Below are 18,016 nucleotides of genomic sequence, written 5' to 3' on the forward strand. Positions count from 1 at the left end.
TCTGTGTGAAGCATTGGTTATAAACCATTTTATTGACCGAGTAAAGAAGCAGAATCCAGGATTAATTATCCTGGAGGATAATGTGCCTGCATACTAGTTGACAGCATACTGTGATTGTCTGGTGTCTCAAACATTTCTCTCTTTCTCTCTCTCACACACACTTTACAATGGCTCACTGTTTCAAATCCTTGCAACAGGTCATCTGGTTTTTATATGCAGAGCACAGCCCCACCCATCTGGCTCCCAGTCAACAGTACAGTCCTCAAACCATCTCACTTCCATTTTCTGAGATGAGAACGAAGCTCTCTGAGACATGTAACTTGTGCTCTCTATTTAGTCGCTTCTGGAGGATAAGAAAAGCACAATGCAGAAAATCAACTGCATGTAACAGCAAGGGGATCTATTCACTTTCAACCTTTTGTGAATATTTGAAGCAAGCTTCACAGATTTCAGTGGAAATATATGCAGGTATTGTTGAGAGCGGTTATGGGTGGTGGTGTCCAAAACACACAGCTCAAGGCCGCTACACACACGCACAACACACACACAACCATATGGCATGCATGATGCTCAAGTTTCCGCAAAAGTCTCCCCACTTGGTAACCCAGAAGTCAAAGGAAAGGATCACAAAGGCCGCCCCGAATTTTTCACAGAAGGAATGGCATAAACATCTCATTAATTAAAAGCAAGAGTCTGATGGGCGAAGCGCGAGCGAGTCATTAAGTTTAGGGCTAGACTAGGAGGCCTCCTGCAAAGCTGCGGTAGTTCCCATAGCAACACAGGGCGAACAACAGCGAACCTCAAACGAGCCTCTAGGGGGCAGACGGGAGCCATCTCTGCGCTGAGGAGGGACGGACGGAGAAAGGGAAGGAGGGAACGTCCCCCACCCATTCATTCCATTCGCCCGGAAGTGTTCGTGGGCTGGATTACTTTTTCCGGAAGGAGAATTCCTCGATCTCCCGCGTGCTGGGGGAGTTTCGTTACGACCAGTTAACGGAGGTGTGGAGTGAAGGGCGCTTCGGCAACCGCGAGTCCTGATCCCCGCCTTCAGTAGAAGGACGGATCTCGACCCCAAGCGGGCACTGAAGGAAAGGTGCTTCACTCCAGTACTCGTCCTGTTACCCGCTACTTTCCCTGCTGTCTTTTGCAAAATCGCCTGGCCTGTTAAGTGGGAGTGATTGTCATGATGCCTTTTAAAATATCGGTTCTGGATTTTGTCCTGTTTGGGTAGTGATTTTAAACTATTTAAGGGCGACTTGATTCTTGAAACTGGAGCATATTTATAACGAGTTGCAATCGTTATAAATGAAGTCGGTTTCCCCTTTTTGTAAATGGAAAACGAATTCATTTCTAACGATTGCAGCTCGTTATAAATCTGTTGTGTGGAATCCACCAGATGTAATACAGATTCTTCGAGGGGGGTTGGGGGTGCTTACAGATGTGTTTGCAGTCTTCTCGATATTGCTGTCCTTGAATCAAATGTGGGTTGGAAGCAATAGGACAATACGTTGTGGGTCAGGATTAACGCTGCCTCCTGTCGCACATGTTTTGCGATACCACTTTAAAATGCGAGCAAAATGTAAGCGGTCTGTCTATGTTTTGTTTCATTTTGTTGTAGCATCTGTGACTGTTTTTATTATGGAGATAATTGCCCATTTAATTTCCTCTTGGTATAATGTATTGTGTTTTGTCCATTGCCTGGATCTGGTTTCATTGATAATTGGGTTAAAAGAATTCTAGTATCAGCAAAGACCTAATCTGAACTTACCTTTTTTTTTCTGTATACCTGTTCAATTGTTGGCCCATTTCATGCCATAATGTAGTTGATCTGGATACTGCAGTTGCTTCAGCACTGTTTCCCAGTGTGTGCATGGAGTCACTGAAGTACTTCACAAACCCCTTTTGTGTCTACAATAATAATAGGGGCGAGTAGGGGAGACATTAGTATGCAGCTGTTTCCAAGGCTGCAGTTTTATAAACACTTGGGAATACACCTCCCCCCTCTCTTGGACTCAGTGGGCTGCATAAAATTAGGCTGCCCACATAAAGGTGCGATTGTGTTCTCAACTTTGGTTTGAGGTCTTTGCCCTGTCTCTTTCAGAACCCTCAACAAGTCACTTCTTTAAAAGGCTTTCTACTTTACTTAACTGTCTTGTTTTGCAGGTGTTCCATAGACACATAATTGGCCTGTGTGGAGGTCATACGTGCTTTCAGTATGTCTGAAGAGGAAAAGGCTGTAGATGCATTCTCTGAAATGAACCTTGGTGATACACACAAGCAATCTGGCGAGAACAGAGAAGCCGATCTGAATACGAGCTGTAAAGATACTGTGGTCACTATTGGAGCAACTGTACCAACTGGCTTTGAGCTGACTGCTGCAGATGAAGTGCAAGAGAAACTAGGGTCACAGTCTAAAATTAGCAAGGATCGAGGAAAAATCTACTTTGAAATCCCTGTGATCAGTCTTCCACAGGTTTGAAGATGCTTTTGTTTGGATAATGTTTCCTATTCTGCCTTTTATATGCTTTAAGTATTCTTCTCAGTAACATGTTATTAATGTTCTGGATTGTAACTAATGGCAGAACTTCAGCCTGGATGGTTTTTAAAGTGTATTCTAGCAAGTAATGGATGGGCAACCTCCAAGAAAAAACCAGGGCCATGACAGGGAGACAGGCAATAGCATCTTTAAATGTCTCTTGCCTTGAAAGCCCTGTGGGGTCGCCATAAGTCAGCTGTGACTTGACTGCAAAAAAATTGCCTGAGGCCAGAATTTACCCATGTTGCAGTAGGCGGCCATGATTCTGGCTCTGAAGTTTGAGCGCCCCCGGTGGCAGGAGGGCCAGCATTGCTGGGCTAGATACTACATGGCTCCTACACATCATCAAGTTCCCCCTTTAAGGACAAACAGGCAACAAGTGTGTCAAGTCAGGGAAGGTTGTTGGGTATGCACACAATTAAGCCTGGCCAAGTGGCAGGCCAGGGAGGAGATGTCTCCAGATCATCTCCAGGCTGCAGTGGAGAGACTTAGGAATGAACTCCCTACTTATCTTCATATGAGGACTTTGCCACCCTTCGGGTCTTGATGGAACCTTGGAGGCAGATAGGGAGAACCAAGCAGTCACATACCCCCTGGATTCTCAAAAAGCCTTTTGAGCAATCCAGCAGTCCATAATGTAAATCCTAATATTGAGATAGAGGAGAGAATGGGGACAGAAGAAAACAAAGGTTTGTGTTTAATAACGTCTTTTCACCAGTATATCATGCTTGTCCCTTTATTTTTAGATATATGCAAACAATAGTTTCAGAATAGCCTCTAAGAGTTGCATTTTAAATTGTTCATCAGTAGATCTCAAAATGTATTTTCAGATGTGGCAGAAGCATGAACAATATAAATTTAAAATGACAGGAAATGACTGTGTTTCCGATGGAGGCAAAACGATATATATAAATAAAACATTTAAATCATGTCTGATTCCATTTAGGTTCACCAGTTAAGATCAGTGGACAACTTGTTTGTTGTAGTTCAGGAATTCAAAGATTATCAGTTCAAAGAAACTAAGGTGAGTGTCTTTCTTCCTGAAACTTTAATGATAATATGTTGCTTAAATTAGAAAAATAGCAGTTCAGAAGTTTCTAGCATGGAGGTTTACTTTTTTTGTAAGGGAAATAAAGGAGTTTGACAGATTGGGAAACAACAATTAGTTATGGTGTTTGTCTTTAAATGTTTAGTTTTCTAGAATTATTAGTCTCTATCGCTGCTGAAAAAATTCTTTTAATAATGGACTCTGGTATCAAGTCTCATTGTTTATCTTGGCACTGTATATCAACCTATATTCAAAATAAGTGCAGAAGTTTCCTGTTTGCCTGCATACCCTCTGTGCTGTATGACAAAGTGTTTTCTATCTTATGGAGACTTCAATAACAGTTAGAGTTGTCAGCTACCTGTAGAGACAAATGTCTCTCCCTTCAGTAAAATCTTAATTGTACATTGTTTGTGTGATAATATTGTTCCCCTTCTTGTCTGAAATTTAGCAAGTGTTGAATGATTTATTGGCTTATATGGGAAGTTTCTTTTGACCGTTTACAGGGAGACGCTTTAAAGGATTTAGAGGATCTAGCTAAGAAACTGCCTTGGAGTGATCCTCTGGCAGTATGGAAACTGAACACAAGCCTTAAGAAAAAGAAAACAAGACAGAAAAAAGGCAGTCAACAGAGTAATATGAAGAAACAGAAACTGGACGATGATATGAAAGATGAGAGCGCTGTCAAAGGACTACATGAGCCTCTGCAAAATATTATAGGCTTGGCGTCTGCTGAAATACAGGATGCACAAAAAACAGATGAAGTGACACCACCGAACAAAGATGAACTATCTGATTCTAACAAAGAGAGCACGTCCAATGGTGAAAACGGGTCTGGTGACTGCCAGAAGGGTGAAATGGAAGGTCAGGTGCTAAAGTTCCGGGTGACATGCAACAGAGCTGGTGATAATCACAGCTTTACATCAAATGAGGCAGCAAGAGATTTTGGAGGAGCTGTGCAAGACTTTTTCCAGTGGAAAGCTGACATGACCAATTTTGATGTGGAGGTACAACACAGCTGTGTTTTTCTTAAGAGTCTGTGTGAATAGTAGTAAAAAAGATTAAATATGGTGTGTTTTAGCCTTAACTTGAATCTTTCCAAAGACTCATATATTGAGAACCTACTTCAGCAAGAGGCATAACATGGAGAAAGCAGATATGGAGGTGGCTGAGGCTACTGGTGTTGATTGCTGTTGTGGTTAAGAGCAGCAGACTCTAATCTGGGGGACTGGATTTGATTCCCCACTTCTCCACATGAGTGGTGGACTTTAATTTGGGGGACTGGATTTGTTTCCCTCCTCCTTCACATGAAGCCTGCTGGGTAACCTTACACCAGTCACAGTTCTCCCAGAACTCTCTCAGGTGCCTGTTATGGGGAAAGGCAGGGAATGAGTTTGTAAACTGTTTTGAGACTCCTTATGGTTGAGATAATCAAGGTATAAATCCAAACTCTTCTTTATCTGATTCTACTTGATCGGCTCTTATTAGCCAACTCATCAGCAAAGATTTTGTGCTGGGATCTCTAATAATCAAATGCTATCTAGTCCCCAACTTCCCCTGGTGTATGTTACAGAACTAAGTGGTGTGGGGAGGGGGTGCATTTTGACATTTCTTGTACACTCCACTCTGAAAAGGAAAATAAAAATGACTGCTTTAAACATTTAGTTGAGCATTTTCCCAGCAAGAATAGTTGTCTTTTCAGAATTGTCTGTTCTGCTGTTCTACATAGAATCCTGATTTTTTTTCTTTGAATGAATAGGAAGATGGATTAGAGATCTCAAGGCAGGAGGATGCTAAGACTTCTTGTTGGAGCTTCCCTCGATGTTACAAGGAGTATACAGTTAATTTCAAACAAGACGAAGACCAAGGAACAATCTATGTATGAGATTGGAAGGAACATCTAGATCCCAATCAATAAGCAAGAGTACCTGAAGGATAAGTTTTCATTTCCTAAATGCAGAGGGGGAAGCCAAAGAGGGTCAGTATGGGAAGAGGGTTAGTCTGGGAATTCTTGCTTTTAGGTACTGCAGTGCTTATGGTGCGGTATATCATTATTTGATGTTCTGTACTCTAGGTTCTTCTGAACATTCACAATCATGAAGTTGTAGTGGGGATTGCCTTAACAGAGGAGAGTCTTCATAGAAGAAATATAACTCATTTTGGTCCCACAACCCTTCGATCTACTCTAGCCTATGGTATGCTCAGGTAAGTGTGACGATTTACTTGGGCACAATAATAGATGAAGGTCTCTCAAATGATGTACTTTAACTGCGTTTGTGTATAGTCTGCTGCTTGATCACAAACACTGTCTGTTTGAAGATCAGGTCAGTGTGTCTGGGGGAGCAGTCCTAAACAGAATTAAGGCCATTTCCACACAAGTTGTTTACAACTAATCTTGCCACTAAATGCTATGTTTTTTTCTTAGAATTCCATACTTTTCCCCCTCCATTTGCTTCTGGAAATGTTTTCTCTTTGTTTTTCCTCTGCTATTTCCCTGGATGCTTTTACCATGTTTTTTTTCTATTTGTTTTGGAGCCAGCTTCCTTTGAGCAAGTGATCATGTTGAAACAGTCTTTATTTCTCCGCCTCACCAAATACCTAGTCCTTATCCGTGCCCCTGTGTAGCCAGCCACCCAACCTTTTCTTCAGCCATTTTCTTCTTCCCCTCATCCTCCGTTTTCAAAAGGAATTTAAATTTTTTTTCTCTTTGTCATATTGAACTAGCAATGTATCATTCAGGCAGAGATAAGCAGCGGCAATTAGATCAGCTTTGTCAGTTTCACCTAGCATTTCCATGTTAACTTTCAAGCACAGATACCAAAAAGCAGGGGTGATTGGATCAGTTTGTCAATTTCATAGCGAACTAGCGATGTAACATTAATGCAAAGATAAGCTGTGTCTGCACTTAGAAGCAAGTGAAATTAACAAGAGACTGCTGCAATAACAATTGTGCGTTACTGCAGCTCAGATTTTGCTGAAAAATGTGTTTGGGTGGAGACTCTGCATCTCTGTTACTTCAGGCATCTGCTCCAGTAGGTTTTTTGGCTTCTGTTTTGTGTACATAGTTCTCAATGGTGGAAATGGAGGCTGAGACATGTTTTGAATTGCCACTTCAGTGTAGTGGTAGAGTGCCTGTCCAAAAAAAAAAAAAGGGAGTCAGTGTGGTGTAGTGGTTAAGAGCAGGTGGATTCTAATCTGGAGAACCAAGTTTGATTCCCCACACATCCACTTGAATAGCAGAGGCTTATCTGGTGGACCAGATGTGTTTCTGCACCTTACATTGCCGCTCAGTCACCTTGGGCTAGTCACAGTTCTTCAGAACTCTTTGAGCCCCACCTACTTCACAAGGTATCTGATGTGGGTACAGGAAGGGAAAGGAGTTTATAAGCCACCTTACAGGACAGAAAGGTGAGGTACAAATCCAAACTCTTCTTCTGAGTCACAGATGACATCCCACAAACATTAGAAATAATGTGTTTTCAATAGTAGCATACAATAAATGCAACTGAAGAGACTAAGGGGAAAATAGTGGGTAGATAGAGGTGTACGCAATGATTTCACAGAAAACATTTCCAAGCCATGGGGTTTGACCACTGGGAAAATTTGTGGTAAGCTATGCATGTGGAAAAGGACTTTGTTCTATTTTATTCAGTGGTGTTTTAGACTGAAGGCTGAATCTGCACCAGTGGAATTCACAGTGTGGGATTCCTTCTCATCTTAAAAAGCACAAGAAAATTTTGTGGATTTTTTGTGTGCACAAAGTCTGCAGCCCACATGATCTTATATTATAAATAAAGCTGTATTAATAATTTTTTTCTGATTGCTAAAAGTGTACTTTGTTTAAAGTCAAACATATTTTGATGAATTCTTAATATCACTGTTTTCTGTTGAGTTGCACAGGAGCAGTGAGGATACTAATATTCCAAGATGGTTTTAAAAATAGCTTGTTTTTTCTGTGTAAATTATTTATGCTTGCTATTGATTCATTTGTTACACAGATACTGTTAAGCTGATGTGGTTTTCTTTTGCCACACTGATTTTCCTTTTGTTCTAATTTGTTCTTAGGCTTTGTGATCCTCAGCCAGCTGATATAATAATTGATCCAATGTGCGGAACAGGTGCCATCCCAATAGAGGTACTTTGCAGTTTGAAAGCTAAAATATAGCTAGCAATACATAGAAGAGTGCATACCTCAGTGTCATCTGTCACTTGATGCTTACATAGCAATCCTTGCTCAGTTTAAAGTGCTGTCTCGCCACATGTCATATTTATTGACCACCTAGGCTTTCAATTTGTGGAATCTGCTAATTGTAGTTTGCTGTCACTATCCACAAATGTTCTAGCATATTATTATGGTAACCGGATAAGTTGAAATGGGAAGGAAGATCTTGTATGTAGAAATATCAAGGTTAATTTTTAAAAATCTAAAATTAGATTAAATCACAGAATCTTTAATCAAATTGTAGACATTAAAACTGAGCACAAAACAATCAGTTGCATATATAGGTACTTTCTCCTAGTGTAAAAGAACTTTTTTGGAAAAAAAATACTTTTTTGGTTAAATTGCCCTTATGCACATGGGAAGGTCACACATTTATAGGTATCTTTCCTATGGCCAGGAATAGTTTCTAATAACATGAAATGTATGTAGACCAAATGTGTTTCAGCTTCCTCAGTGGTTAAATGTTCAGTGCACACCACTTAACGTATTTGTTAAAATTGCAATATGCCTGACTAAAGCACTGGACATCCTAAACACAGAGGAAACAAATTATTTGGATTAGTTATTGTATAAGTATTATAAAAAATATAATTTTTAAGGTTACCAACTAAATATATTCAAATGACACCTACCAGATGTAAGAACTTTTACAGAGAATAGATAGTATTGTAGTATTGCAAGTAAAGGTGGTGAAGTCATGAGACATGACTTTCCAAAGGCCACATGGGTAATTCAGCTACTCTGTATATCCTGAATGACTTAACTGACAGAATGCAAGTAGCTGGCTTTGTCCGCTGTCAGAATTTGTTTTATGATTTGTGACTGTCTGGCTCCAAAGGCATGAAAAGGTGATAGAAGGCTGTCCTGAGGAAGGTTCAAATACCTCTACTTACTGCTATGAGTCTGGGTTGAGTTGTGCTCTCCTCCTAGTCAATCTGCTATCCCTTTTTGCAGACTATTCCTAAGAGTAGATGGGCATAGTTGCCCCCATGCATGCAGTGCAATAGGGTCAAAGTCCTTTTTAAATTCCTGGAGAAACTGGTAGGATAATGGTGGAAACCAGGCTGGGAACAAGCAGGGCTTCATAGCATCACATATTCTCCATTTGATTGGCAGTTGGGCTACCCAAGGTACTAGAACTGAGTGATTCTCTTGGCAACCCATACTGGAGCAGCATTGACTTTCTGAAGCATCCCTTCTTTTCCAGAAATCCCATGACAGTACATCCCCTCATATACACACTCTCTAAAACCCAGACATCTTCAAATGTAGTTGGGATGGGGTAGAACTGGTCCTGGTACTTGGAACTGATCCTCTTTCTTCCTTATGTATTTCCAATATAAATATTCAGTGATAGTTTCCAGAATTAGTTTGAGATCTAATAACAGCAATGAAACCTAAGTGCACTGTTATTTTTATTTCTAGGGAGCTGCTGAGTGGCCTAATTGCTTTCATATTGCTGGGGATAACAATCCACAAGCTGTGAAGAGAACAGCAAATAATATCCTCTCTTTGCTGAAGCAAATTCAAAGCAAAGAAAGGTAATAAGGAAAGTACAGAGCAGTGGCTATTTCTACATTTGTTTCAATATTGTGGCTCAATATTGTTTGATTTTGGTATCATCTCTACGGAATGTCCTCCCGAAGGAGATGAAGGAGGATGCTGTCCCTGGCTTGTCATTAATGCACTACAAAGCACTATTGTTTCAAAGACCCTTCATAGTTTGTTGATCCTTTCGTTGGATAGTTTGATTTGAGTCCTAGTTAGAGACCAACAGAGATTTCAGGGTGTAAGCGTTGGCCCTGGCCTGGATAGCCCAAGCAAGCCTGATCTTGTCAGATCTCAGAAGCTAAGCAAGGTGACCCTGGTAAGTATTGGATGGGAGATCTCTAAGAAATACCAGGGTTATGATGAGGAGGCAGACCTCTTAACATCTCTTGCCTTAGCATCTCTTGCCTTATTCAACCAGGGGTTGCATAATTCAGAGTGGCTTGATGGCAATCTTGAAAAGCTTTTGAAGGTCAAAACTCCCCTCGTCAGATATGAGGAGGAATAGAGATCTTAGTCTTCATATTCCAGTCTGGGGGGTGGGAGTGCTGAAAAGAATACTTGTAAAAGATGCAGAGCTGAAGGATATATAGTTCTGAACTCTTGAATGAACTCAAGGTCAGAAATCTTGCCATTGTAATTTCCTTTTCAAGTTTCTTTGCTTGAGGACTGCCACTGTTAGGTCAACATTGTTCTCCAACTAATTTTTGAATGTTGTGGTTGAATTTATGTCCATTTATTATTTTGTGTAGAAACTTACCTGGTTGTCTGATGTAGAAAGGCATTGCAGGAAGGGCATTGCTGATATTTGATGACTTATATAACACTGGAAGATGAACAAGCAAATGAATCTCAGATGGTATGGCTGGTGTTAGGTCTGGTTATTGTGTTGTCAGAATGGATACGGGGACAGAGGTGTCATCTTGGTTTGTTTCAGACCTTGGTACTGTAGTCTGTGGCCATGTTTTAGGAAGGGTATTGCTGTGGGTTTGCCTATCAATGCCTGTGAAGAGAAATATCAGTGCCTAGCATAAACTGTAGGTCATTAATGATGTGATGAAGCAGTTTGAGTTTACAGCTGTATGTGACCCCCAGTAGTGCTTTTTGTTTTGTTTGGGTCTATTTTTTTGCAGGTTGACCCTTAGTATTACTCTAGCTTTGTTGATCTGTTTCTTTACTACATCAGGTAGGTATTATAATTCCAAAAATGTCTGTCGTAGATCCTTCAGATGAGAATCTCTGTCTGAGATGCAGCTGTAGTGTAGAACTTGGCTGTAGACAGTGGATCATTTGGTATGTTAAGGATGGTGACTGGAGGCAGATAGTATGTTTGGTAATTAATAGGTTTCCCATATATGGTGGTTTTTATGCTTTCGCTATGTATTTGTATAGTGGTGTCTAGAAAATGTATTTCTTGTATGGATTGGTTCATAGTCAGGTTGAATGGTGGGTGGAAGATGCTGAAGACCTGAATTTTTCCACAGAGGAAAATGTCATTGATAAATCTCGTGTACAAAAAGGGTGTTAATGGATGGCAGCTGAGACAGCACTGTTCCAGGTTAGCCATGAAAAGTTGGCATATTGTTGAATGGTGGTTTGTTGGTAGGTATTGAATTGCTTAGGCTGGTTGGTAAAATACCATTTTTCCTGTGTTCATTTAAATTTCTATTTGTTTTATAAAAGCTTCTCAGTTCTGAATTGTAAAAAAATGATAAGCATTTTGATTTGAGAAGCAATTTTCCCCTGAAATTGTAACTCCTTATCTGATTTTTGCTTTTAATTTACAATAGCTTATCTGATAGCAAACCAATAGATAGTATTCAGTGGGATATCTGCAATCTACCATTAAGAACTGGCTCTGTGGATGCCATCGTGACAGATATGCCATTTGGAAAGAGGTAAGGATCCATTGAATGTATATGCCATTTATGTTTGCTATCTGATTTAAAATTGCTTTCAAAGCTTTACCATGACCAAGATAGCCCAGTCTCATCAGATTTCAGAAGCTAAGCAGGATTGGCCCTGGTAAGTATTTGGATGGGAGAACACCAAGGAAATTCAGAGTTCCAATGCAGAGGCAAGCAGTGGCAAACCTTATGAATGTATTTTGTCTCCGTAAGTCAGCTGTTATTTAACAGCAATGCCCGCTCCTGCAAGCTTTAAGACCTCTGACATTTCTGTGAGTCTTCAGATGTGCCCTATGATTGTCAACATATATGTGGCTCTTGGTTTCTAGATCTTTGGAGCAACTACATGTTTTGTTCAGTCATTCAGTATATTAATTATACAATTTAATTATACATGCAAGTTTAATTATACATGCAACATATATATATGATTGTCAACATATATTGACAATTGGTTTCTAGATCTTTGGAGCAGCTATATGTTTTGTGCAGTTATTCAGTATATTAATTATACAATTTAATTATACATGCAAGTTGGTATACCTGATATTTTTTCCCACAGAATTGAGATTTCAGTGGTTAAACTGGGGGTGGGGACTGGAAAGGAAGGATGATTTTTTTCAGCAGGTGTGTGGGTTGGAATTAATATGTATGTAAACCTAGGGCTTTGAGATCTGTTTGACTGGAGATATTCTCTCTCAGAGTTCTTTGATCATGGCTCCCAAACCTCTCAACACATTTCAGAGTGTGCTCTGCACCCACAAATACTAGAATTAAAAAAATAACAAAGCAGGACAAACAAATTCTTCAGTTTCTGTGTAATGTACAAGATTCCAAACGGGAAGCCTTATTGTATTGTCGAAGGCTTTCACGGCCGGAATCACTTGGGTGCTGTGTGGTTTCCGGGCTGTATGGCCGTGTTCTAGCAGCATTCTCTCCTGACGTTTCGCCTGCATCTGTGGCTAGCATCTTCAGAGGATGATCCTTCAGAGGGTGATCCTCTGAAGATGCCAGCCACAGATGCAGGCGAAACGTCAGGAGAGAATGCTGCTAGAACACAGCCATACAGCCTGGAAACCACACAGCACCCAAGGGAAGCCTTATTCTTCATTAAATGGTACGGTCAAATCCATGTACATTTCTCTAGATTTGGAATTCATGAGCAAGGCTATATCAAAAATTGTGTGTGTTTTACAATTGAACATGTGCTGTGGTTGAATAGGTACATAAATGTGCAATGGTCTGCTCAGAATGGTGTTAAGTGTGGTGTATGTCACTTTGTGGAATCCTTAGACATGAGTGTAGTGTGCATGAAGACAGAAGGTGCCAGTGCAACAGAATCACCACAAGAAACAGTGAAAATTTTACGCAGCCTTAACTTAGGAAGTTCTGTTGCTAAAAACAAATTGGCTTGCATTGTTGAGAACTCTGTTCACTCGCTGCTGTTTCTGAATTGCATCATAGAATAGGGTCTAAGAAAAAGAACTGGGATCTCTACCCAGCCTGCCTTATGGAGATGGGTCGGATCTGCAGACCAAGGACTGGCAGAGCTGTGCTGCTGACTCAAGATAGGAAATGTTTTGCCAAGGTAAGAAGTGGGAAATGTTTTGCCAAGGTAGGGAGAAGCCGGTGTTAATCAGGTGCATGTTGTAGTGATTTTGCACTTTACAGCTGACATCTGATGGCAGAAAACATCATTTGACCTCAAGGGTGTATCCTGTAATTCAGAACAAATGCTTCTTTGGCAGGAAATACTCTCAGTGTAAATGAGGATTTATGGTGGTGGGGCAAAGCGGGGTGTTGATTACAAAGCTGTCCTCCCCACAGCAGTCCCGGTCTTATTGTCCAACTGCAGCTTAATTTTGCTGTACCCCGTGATTTATTTCAAAGTTGAAAATAGAACATCTGTTCTAAAGAAAAATGAAGCACACCAGAAATTGCTTTCTCTATTACTATTTTTGATCATGATATGAAAACAATGGAAGCTTCAGTTAAGTGCTTGAAAAAAGGTTGGGATTCAGTCCATACCACTACAGCTTAAAATAGAAAGCTAGCTGTAACCTTAGTGTCTACTAGATTCTACTAATTCAAACTTTGTATTGTTTTGCATTTTAGGCCTTGTCCAAAATGGGGCACATATGGCGAAAGTCTCACACTATTTGGGTGAACGTTGGGGGACTCCATGCCGCTGTGTATCTTCTGAAACGCCTGGGAGAAAAAAACGAAGAGGCAAAATCGAAGTAGTAACTTCCTACATCCCTCTGGCTCTCTGAGGGCTCTTTGCCATATGTCTCCTTGATGTTCTGAGTCATCCCATCTTAAAATCTTGAATGGGCAGAAGATACAAGTTAGCAAGCAAGCAAACTGATCCATTGGGTTGGGGTAGAGGGGAAAGGTTGTACTCCGAAGATATTACTGGAGTTTTATGGGTGAAGTAGAAAAGTGAAACTTGTAATCCCTTCATTTGCCTGTATATCAAAGATGCTGGTTCAACCAGGGTGCAAATGTAAACTTGTTTTCATAGTCACAGGGAAGTTACCTGTTCTGAGAAAAAGCAAGGGAAGGTGTATTTCCCCCATCCCCTCAGATTGCAGAAGACCTAATTTTTTTTTGCAAGTTTCGTTATTGCAAGTTTCTGAAGACTGTTTCCTTGAGTTACTGCCAGCTAGGTTTATCTTTTAGATGCAGGTTTCTTTAATAGAAACTCTTTGCCAATGGAGAAAACTCTGTTTTGGTTTTTGCATTACCATAACAGGCAATAAGGCAACATGGCCCCTTTTCATGACAGCATCTCTGTTACAGGCTAGAGACTCAGTAGTGCCATCTACATTCCTACCTGCTACCTCAAATAAAACAAAATGCTTTTTTGTGCCATGTATATTGCTACTATTCATAGAGCTGGGTATGTGTTCTATCAGCCTTGGTGTCTGTAGTCACTGGCATGATTAACAATAAGACTTGAAAAAAATACTGTAGTTCACCTTTGCTGCTCCTTCTTTTGGTCACAGGATATATTTAGATCAGAATGTTTATAGTCCTGTTGAATTTAAGTTTATATAAGACAAGCAGATAAGTGTACCACTTGCTTACATAAAATAGACTGACCAGTTGGACAACAGGAACCTGTAGTGACTTTCAGGCACAATCCAGTGAGTATGATTTGTGCAAGATCACAGCAGTTGCTGGTTGATCATGTCCACCTCTGTTGTAACTGGTTAGTCAAATCTGGGACCTTTTTCCAATCACTTGAAAAGAAGAACTAAAAGGCTAAATGAAGTTTTTGTAAAGAATATGGTGGATGCACTGCCCTTCAGTTTCAAAAAATAGGTTAAGGTCTTTCAATCCTTATATAATGAGAAAAGGTTTACTTGGGCCCTTTCTGCATGGGCCAAAAACAGCGCTCTAGGGATGGCAAAAATGCCGTCCTAGGGAGTTGTTTGCATGGGGGGCGCTGCTGCATTGCAGCAGCGCCGCCCTTGCTCCCCCCCAGCGGCACGAAGCCGCTGTTTCCTAACCTCGCTCCCTGAGCGAGGTTTTCCAGAAACAGTGGCTGGAAGATGCCATCCCTCCCTTTCCTGAACGCCTTACCTTCCCTCCGACCTTCCGGCGCGTCGTCCAGGCTGGGGACACGCGCCCCCCCCCCCCCCCCCAACTCCAGAGCTGTTGCGCAGGTCAGGGGGGCGTGTCCCCTGGCCTGGACAACGCGTCGGAGGGAAGGTAACGCGTTTGGGCGACGGCACAGCACTGCGCCGTCTTCCCCGCCCCTACCGGGACCGTTCATGCGAATGGTCCCGGGGGGGGTGCATCAGCGTCGTATAAGCCGACGCACCCCCGAGTGTGGCCGTGCGGAAACGGCCTCAGTTTGGAATTTATCAAAAGTTGTCTTCAAGGTATTCAGGAATTGTATGATCAGTTGTGGGCTATCATGCAGACCTGAAAGCCTTCTGAAGGAGGTTCTTTTCAAGAGAGAAAGTGCACCAGCATTGTTCCAGTTGATAGAAAGTTGGTATTTCCTCTGTTCGAAATGTTGTAAAGCACTTTTGCCATCCCCATCCCAAGTTGCCAGCCGTTGCCTATGGGCATTGCTTTTGAGTTTCTTAGTAGATTTTTGTTGTTGCTGTTGTATTGAACCTTTAAATTTATAATTTTACTTGTATGTAATAAAGTCTCTACCAAGGGTTATCTTGTATTTGTACTGGCACTTATTAAGACCGCGTATGATACATAATGTCTTTTAACAAAAGTTACGTGTACACTGTGATATGTTGCCTTTTTAATTCACCTCTATTCAAAGAAGATGTCAGTCATAATGCTGTCACCTTCGACCATCAAAATATTCAACCAAATCCAGCAACATAATTCACAAAAAAAAGCCCAAGGTAAAAAAAAACCCAGCCAACTATCTGTCCTCATAGCTGAATCAGTTTTTCTAATGTACATGCTCCTATGTCATGTAAACTAGAGTCTAATGGCCATACTTTGGGTCTTAAATATGGTACAGTTACTGAAAACTTCTATTAAGGGAAAGAAACAAAATGTGTTTGAAAGCTTTCAATACTGAGATAGGCAACATCACTTTAATCATAAACGGAGAGTTTTTTGTACAGTGGACTATGAGAAAAGAGACAGGACAGGACAATGTGAATTATAGAAGCAAAGATGCAGGATAATTTTTCCTGATATTGTCAAAAGAAAAAGTAAAATGTCTAGAATTGCATAACTCTTTGTACCTGCTGAAACACTAAGAACTTTAACTTTCTTACAAATGGTATTCTTATTTGGTTCCCATTGAACATGGGCTATCCTACACAGGGAGTGAGTAGGGTAACAGTATGCACACTAGGTTCCAAATTACAGGAGGTGTTTGTTGGGTTTATTTTACAGTCTTTTCTGTAAATTTCTGTTTGGAATTAGTGAAAATGATCTTTAGAAAAATGCTCAGTTTGAAAATAATTCACTTTCTTATTCTAAATCAGGGGTCCCCAAACTACGGCTCAGGCCATATCAGGCCCCCGGAAGACATTCATCCGGCCCGCTGGGCGGAAGCGCATATTCCCCCCCCCCCCTCTCCTTTTCCTTCCTTTCCCACCGCTGGAGCGCAAAGCCACAGAGTCCCCCACTCCGAGGTATCCATTTTCTTCAGGAGAGCTAACCTCCACAGCTGTAATTCTGGGGGGGGGGGGGCCTTCAGGGGCCCCTGGAGCTTGGCACCCCGACCCCCAGGTTTACAAACACGGGCGACTCGCTGCTCATTCCAAGCGGCCGGAAGGAACTGTACCAATGCAGCAGGGGGGGGGGGGGCGGTGAGAGAAAGGCAGCGGAGCTGCATTCAGGCTCGGCAGCCCGCTTTTTCAGGATTGTTTCCAGATTACTGGCTACAACCCATTTTAAAAGGGAGAAAAATTTCTTCAGCACATTAGTCCTCAGTGCTTTAAAGTGCTCCAGGCAGCCCCTGGAGCTTGGCACCCCGACCCCCAGGTTTACAAACACAGCCTCAAACGCGGGCGACTCGCTGCTCATTCCAAGCGGCCAGAGGGAACTGTACCAATGCAACAAGGGGGGAGGAGAGAGAAAGGCAGCTGAGCTGGGAGCTGGAGACCCTTTGCTGGGAAAGGGGCTTAGGCGGAGCCTCGGATCCTGTGGCCGTTATGCTGCAATCCTGCTCTGAGTTTCTCCGGTCCGAGCCCATTGGAATGAAAGGGTTGGCCCACCATAATTCTCTTTAGGATTGCGCTGTGCACCACGTTGGGCTACTGAAACCGTCATAACTCTGTTTGGGATTGCGCTTCAAAATAAAATATGTGCAGTGTGCATGGGAATTTGTTCATAGTTTTTTTGAGTCCGGCCCTCCAACAGTCTGAGGGACAGTGAACTGGCCCCCTGTTTAAAAAGTTTGGGGACCCCTGTTCTAAATACTACTGTATTCTTAATACTCTTGGCCAAATTCTTTGAAATCATGCCCTATTTTCATGGGGATGGCTTCTTCTTTTTTTAAAGAATGAAATTCTCAAGATTTTACTCTACAAGTACTCATAAGAATGAATAAACCTTACATGGGCCAGAACATCCATAACTATTGTTACTTTTCCTCTCTTGCTTGTACTTAGGCAGAGGACCAGTAACTGCCATACTGTAAACAAAGGGTAAAAAGCACTAAATCATTACTGACATCACAGCATGACATTTATTGGACAGACCATGTTTACAGGATGGTTTGCCATTCCCTTCCCCAGTTATCTACACTTTACCCCCAGCAAGCTGGGTACTCAATTTACCATCCTTGGTAGGATGGAAGGCTGAATCAAACTTGAGCCAGCTACCTGAAACCGATTTCAGTCAGGATTGAACTCAGCTCATATGCAGAGAGTTTGGACTACAGATCTGCAGTTTACCACTCTTTGCTACAAGCTCAGTGAGGCAAAGGGAATTGTACACAATTAAATCATATGGATGTATTCCTGTATCATGAATTTGAGGTTTCCAATATTGGGCTTAGACCCAAAGCAGCACAGGTGGAGTAGAGGACAGCGACATGTAGCCACCTTCACCTCTTGAAATCAAGCTTCTTCAAGTCCACCAACTCAAAGGACTTTAGGGTAAAGTTTACAGTGGGTGTCAGACAGAATCACTCTCTTCCCCAAATGCAAATGCCATTCCATGGGAGGAGCTTTTGCATCAACTTTACAGCACCACAAGAGCCAGCCTGGTTTTTTGAGGATCTTGCATCTGTTGCAAGAGCACAATATCAGCCGCCACAC

At 41.6% G+C, this 18,016-nt stretch overlaps 1 protein-coding gene across 2 annotated transcripts; it reads left to right on the forward strand.

Moving 5' to 3' along the window:
- The first annotated feature begins 928 nt into the window (after window positions 1-928).
- Window positions 929-13,659, forward strand: THUMPD3 (THUMP domain containing 3). Of its 2 annotated transcripts, none has more exons than XM_048490366.1 (10): window positions 929-1,093; window positions 2,164-2,473; window positions 3,483-3,560; window positions 4,088-4,588; window positions 5,656-5,786; window positions 7,647-7,716; window positions 9,229-9,344; window positions 11,142-11,249; window positions 12,723-12,846; window positions 13,374-13,659. In XM_048490366.1, the coding sequence occupies exons 2-10, from the start codon at window positions 2,216-2,218 to the stop codon at window positions 13,500-13,502; spliced, it is 1,515 nt and encodes a 504-aa protein (XP_048346323.1). In that variant the 5' UTR covers window positions 929-1,093; window positions 2,164-2,215; the 3' UTR covers window positions 13,503-13,659. The 2 variants fall into 2 exon arrangements, with proteins under 2 accessions (XP_048346323.1, XP_048346324.1); XM_048490367.1 differs by having other exon boundaries at window positions 929-1,088.
- Window positions 13,660-18,016: the final 4,357 nt, after the last annotated feature.

This window comes from Sphaerodactylus townsendi, linkage group LG03 (assembly GCF_021028975.2).
Source record: "Sphaerodactylus townsendi isolate TG3544 linkage group LG03, MPM_Stown_v2.3, whole genome shotgun sequence".
Lineage (NCBI taxonomy): Eukaryota > Metazoa > Chordata > Lepidosauria > Squamata > Sphaerodactylidae > Sphaerodactylus > Sphaerodactylus townsendi.

Bases quoted from the DNA above. Each gene is read 5' to 3' on its own strand.
- THUMPD3 (XM_048490366.1), top strand. From the start codon at position 2,216: ATGTCTGAAGAGGAAAAGGCTGTAGATGCATTCTCTGAAATGAACCTT. The intron at 2,474-3,482 runs GTTTGAAGATGC...GATTCCATTTAG, and splicing joins CTGTGATCAGTCTTCCACAG to GTTCACCAGTTAAGATCAGT. The intron at 11,250-12,722 runs GTAAGGATCCAT...ATTGCATCATAG, and splicing joins GATATGCCATTTGGAAAGAG to AATAGGGTCTAAGAAAAAGA.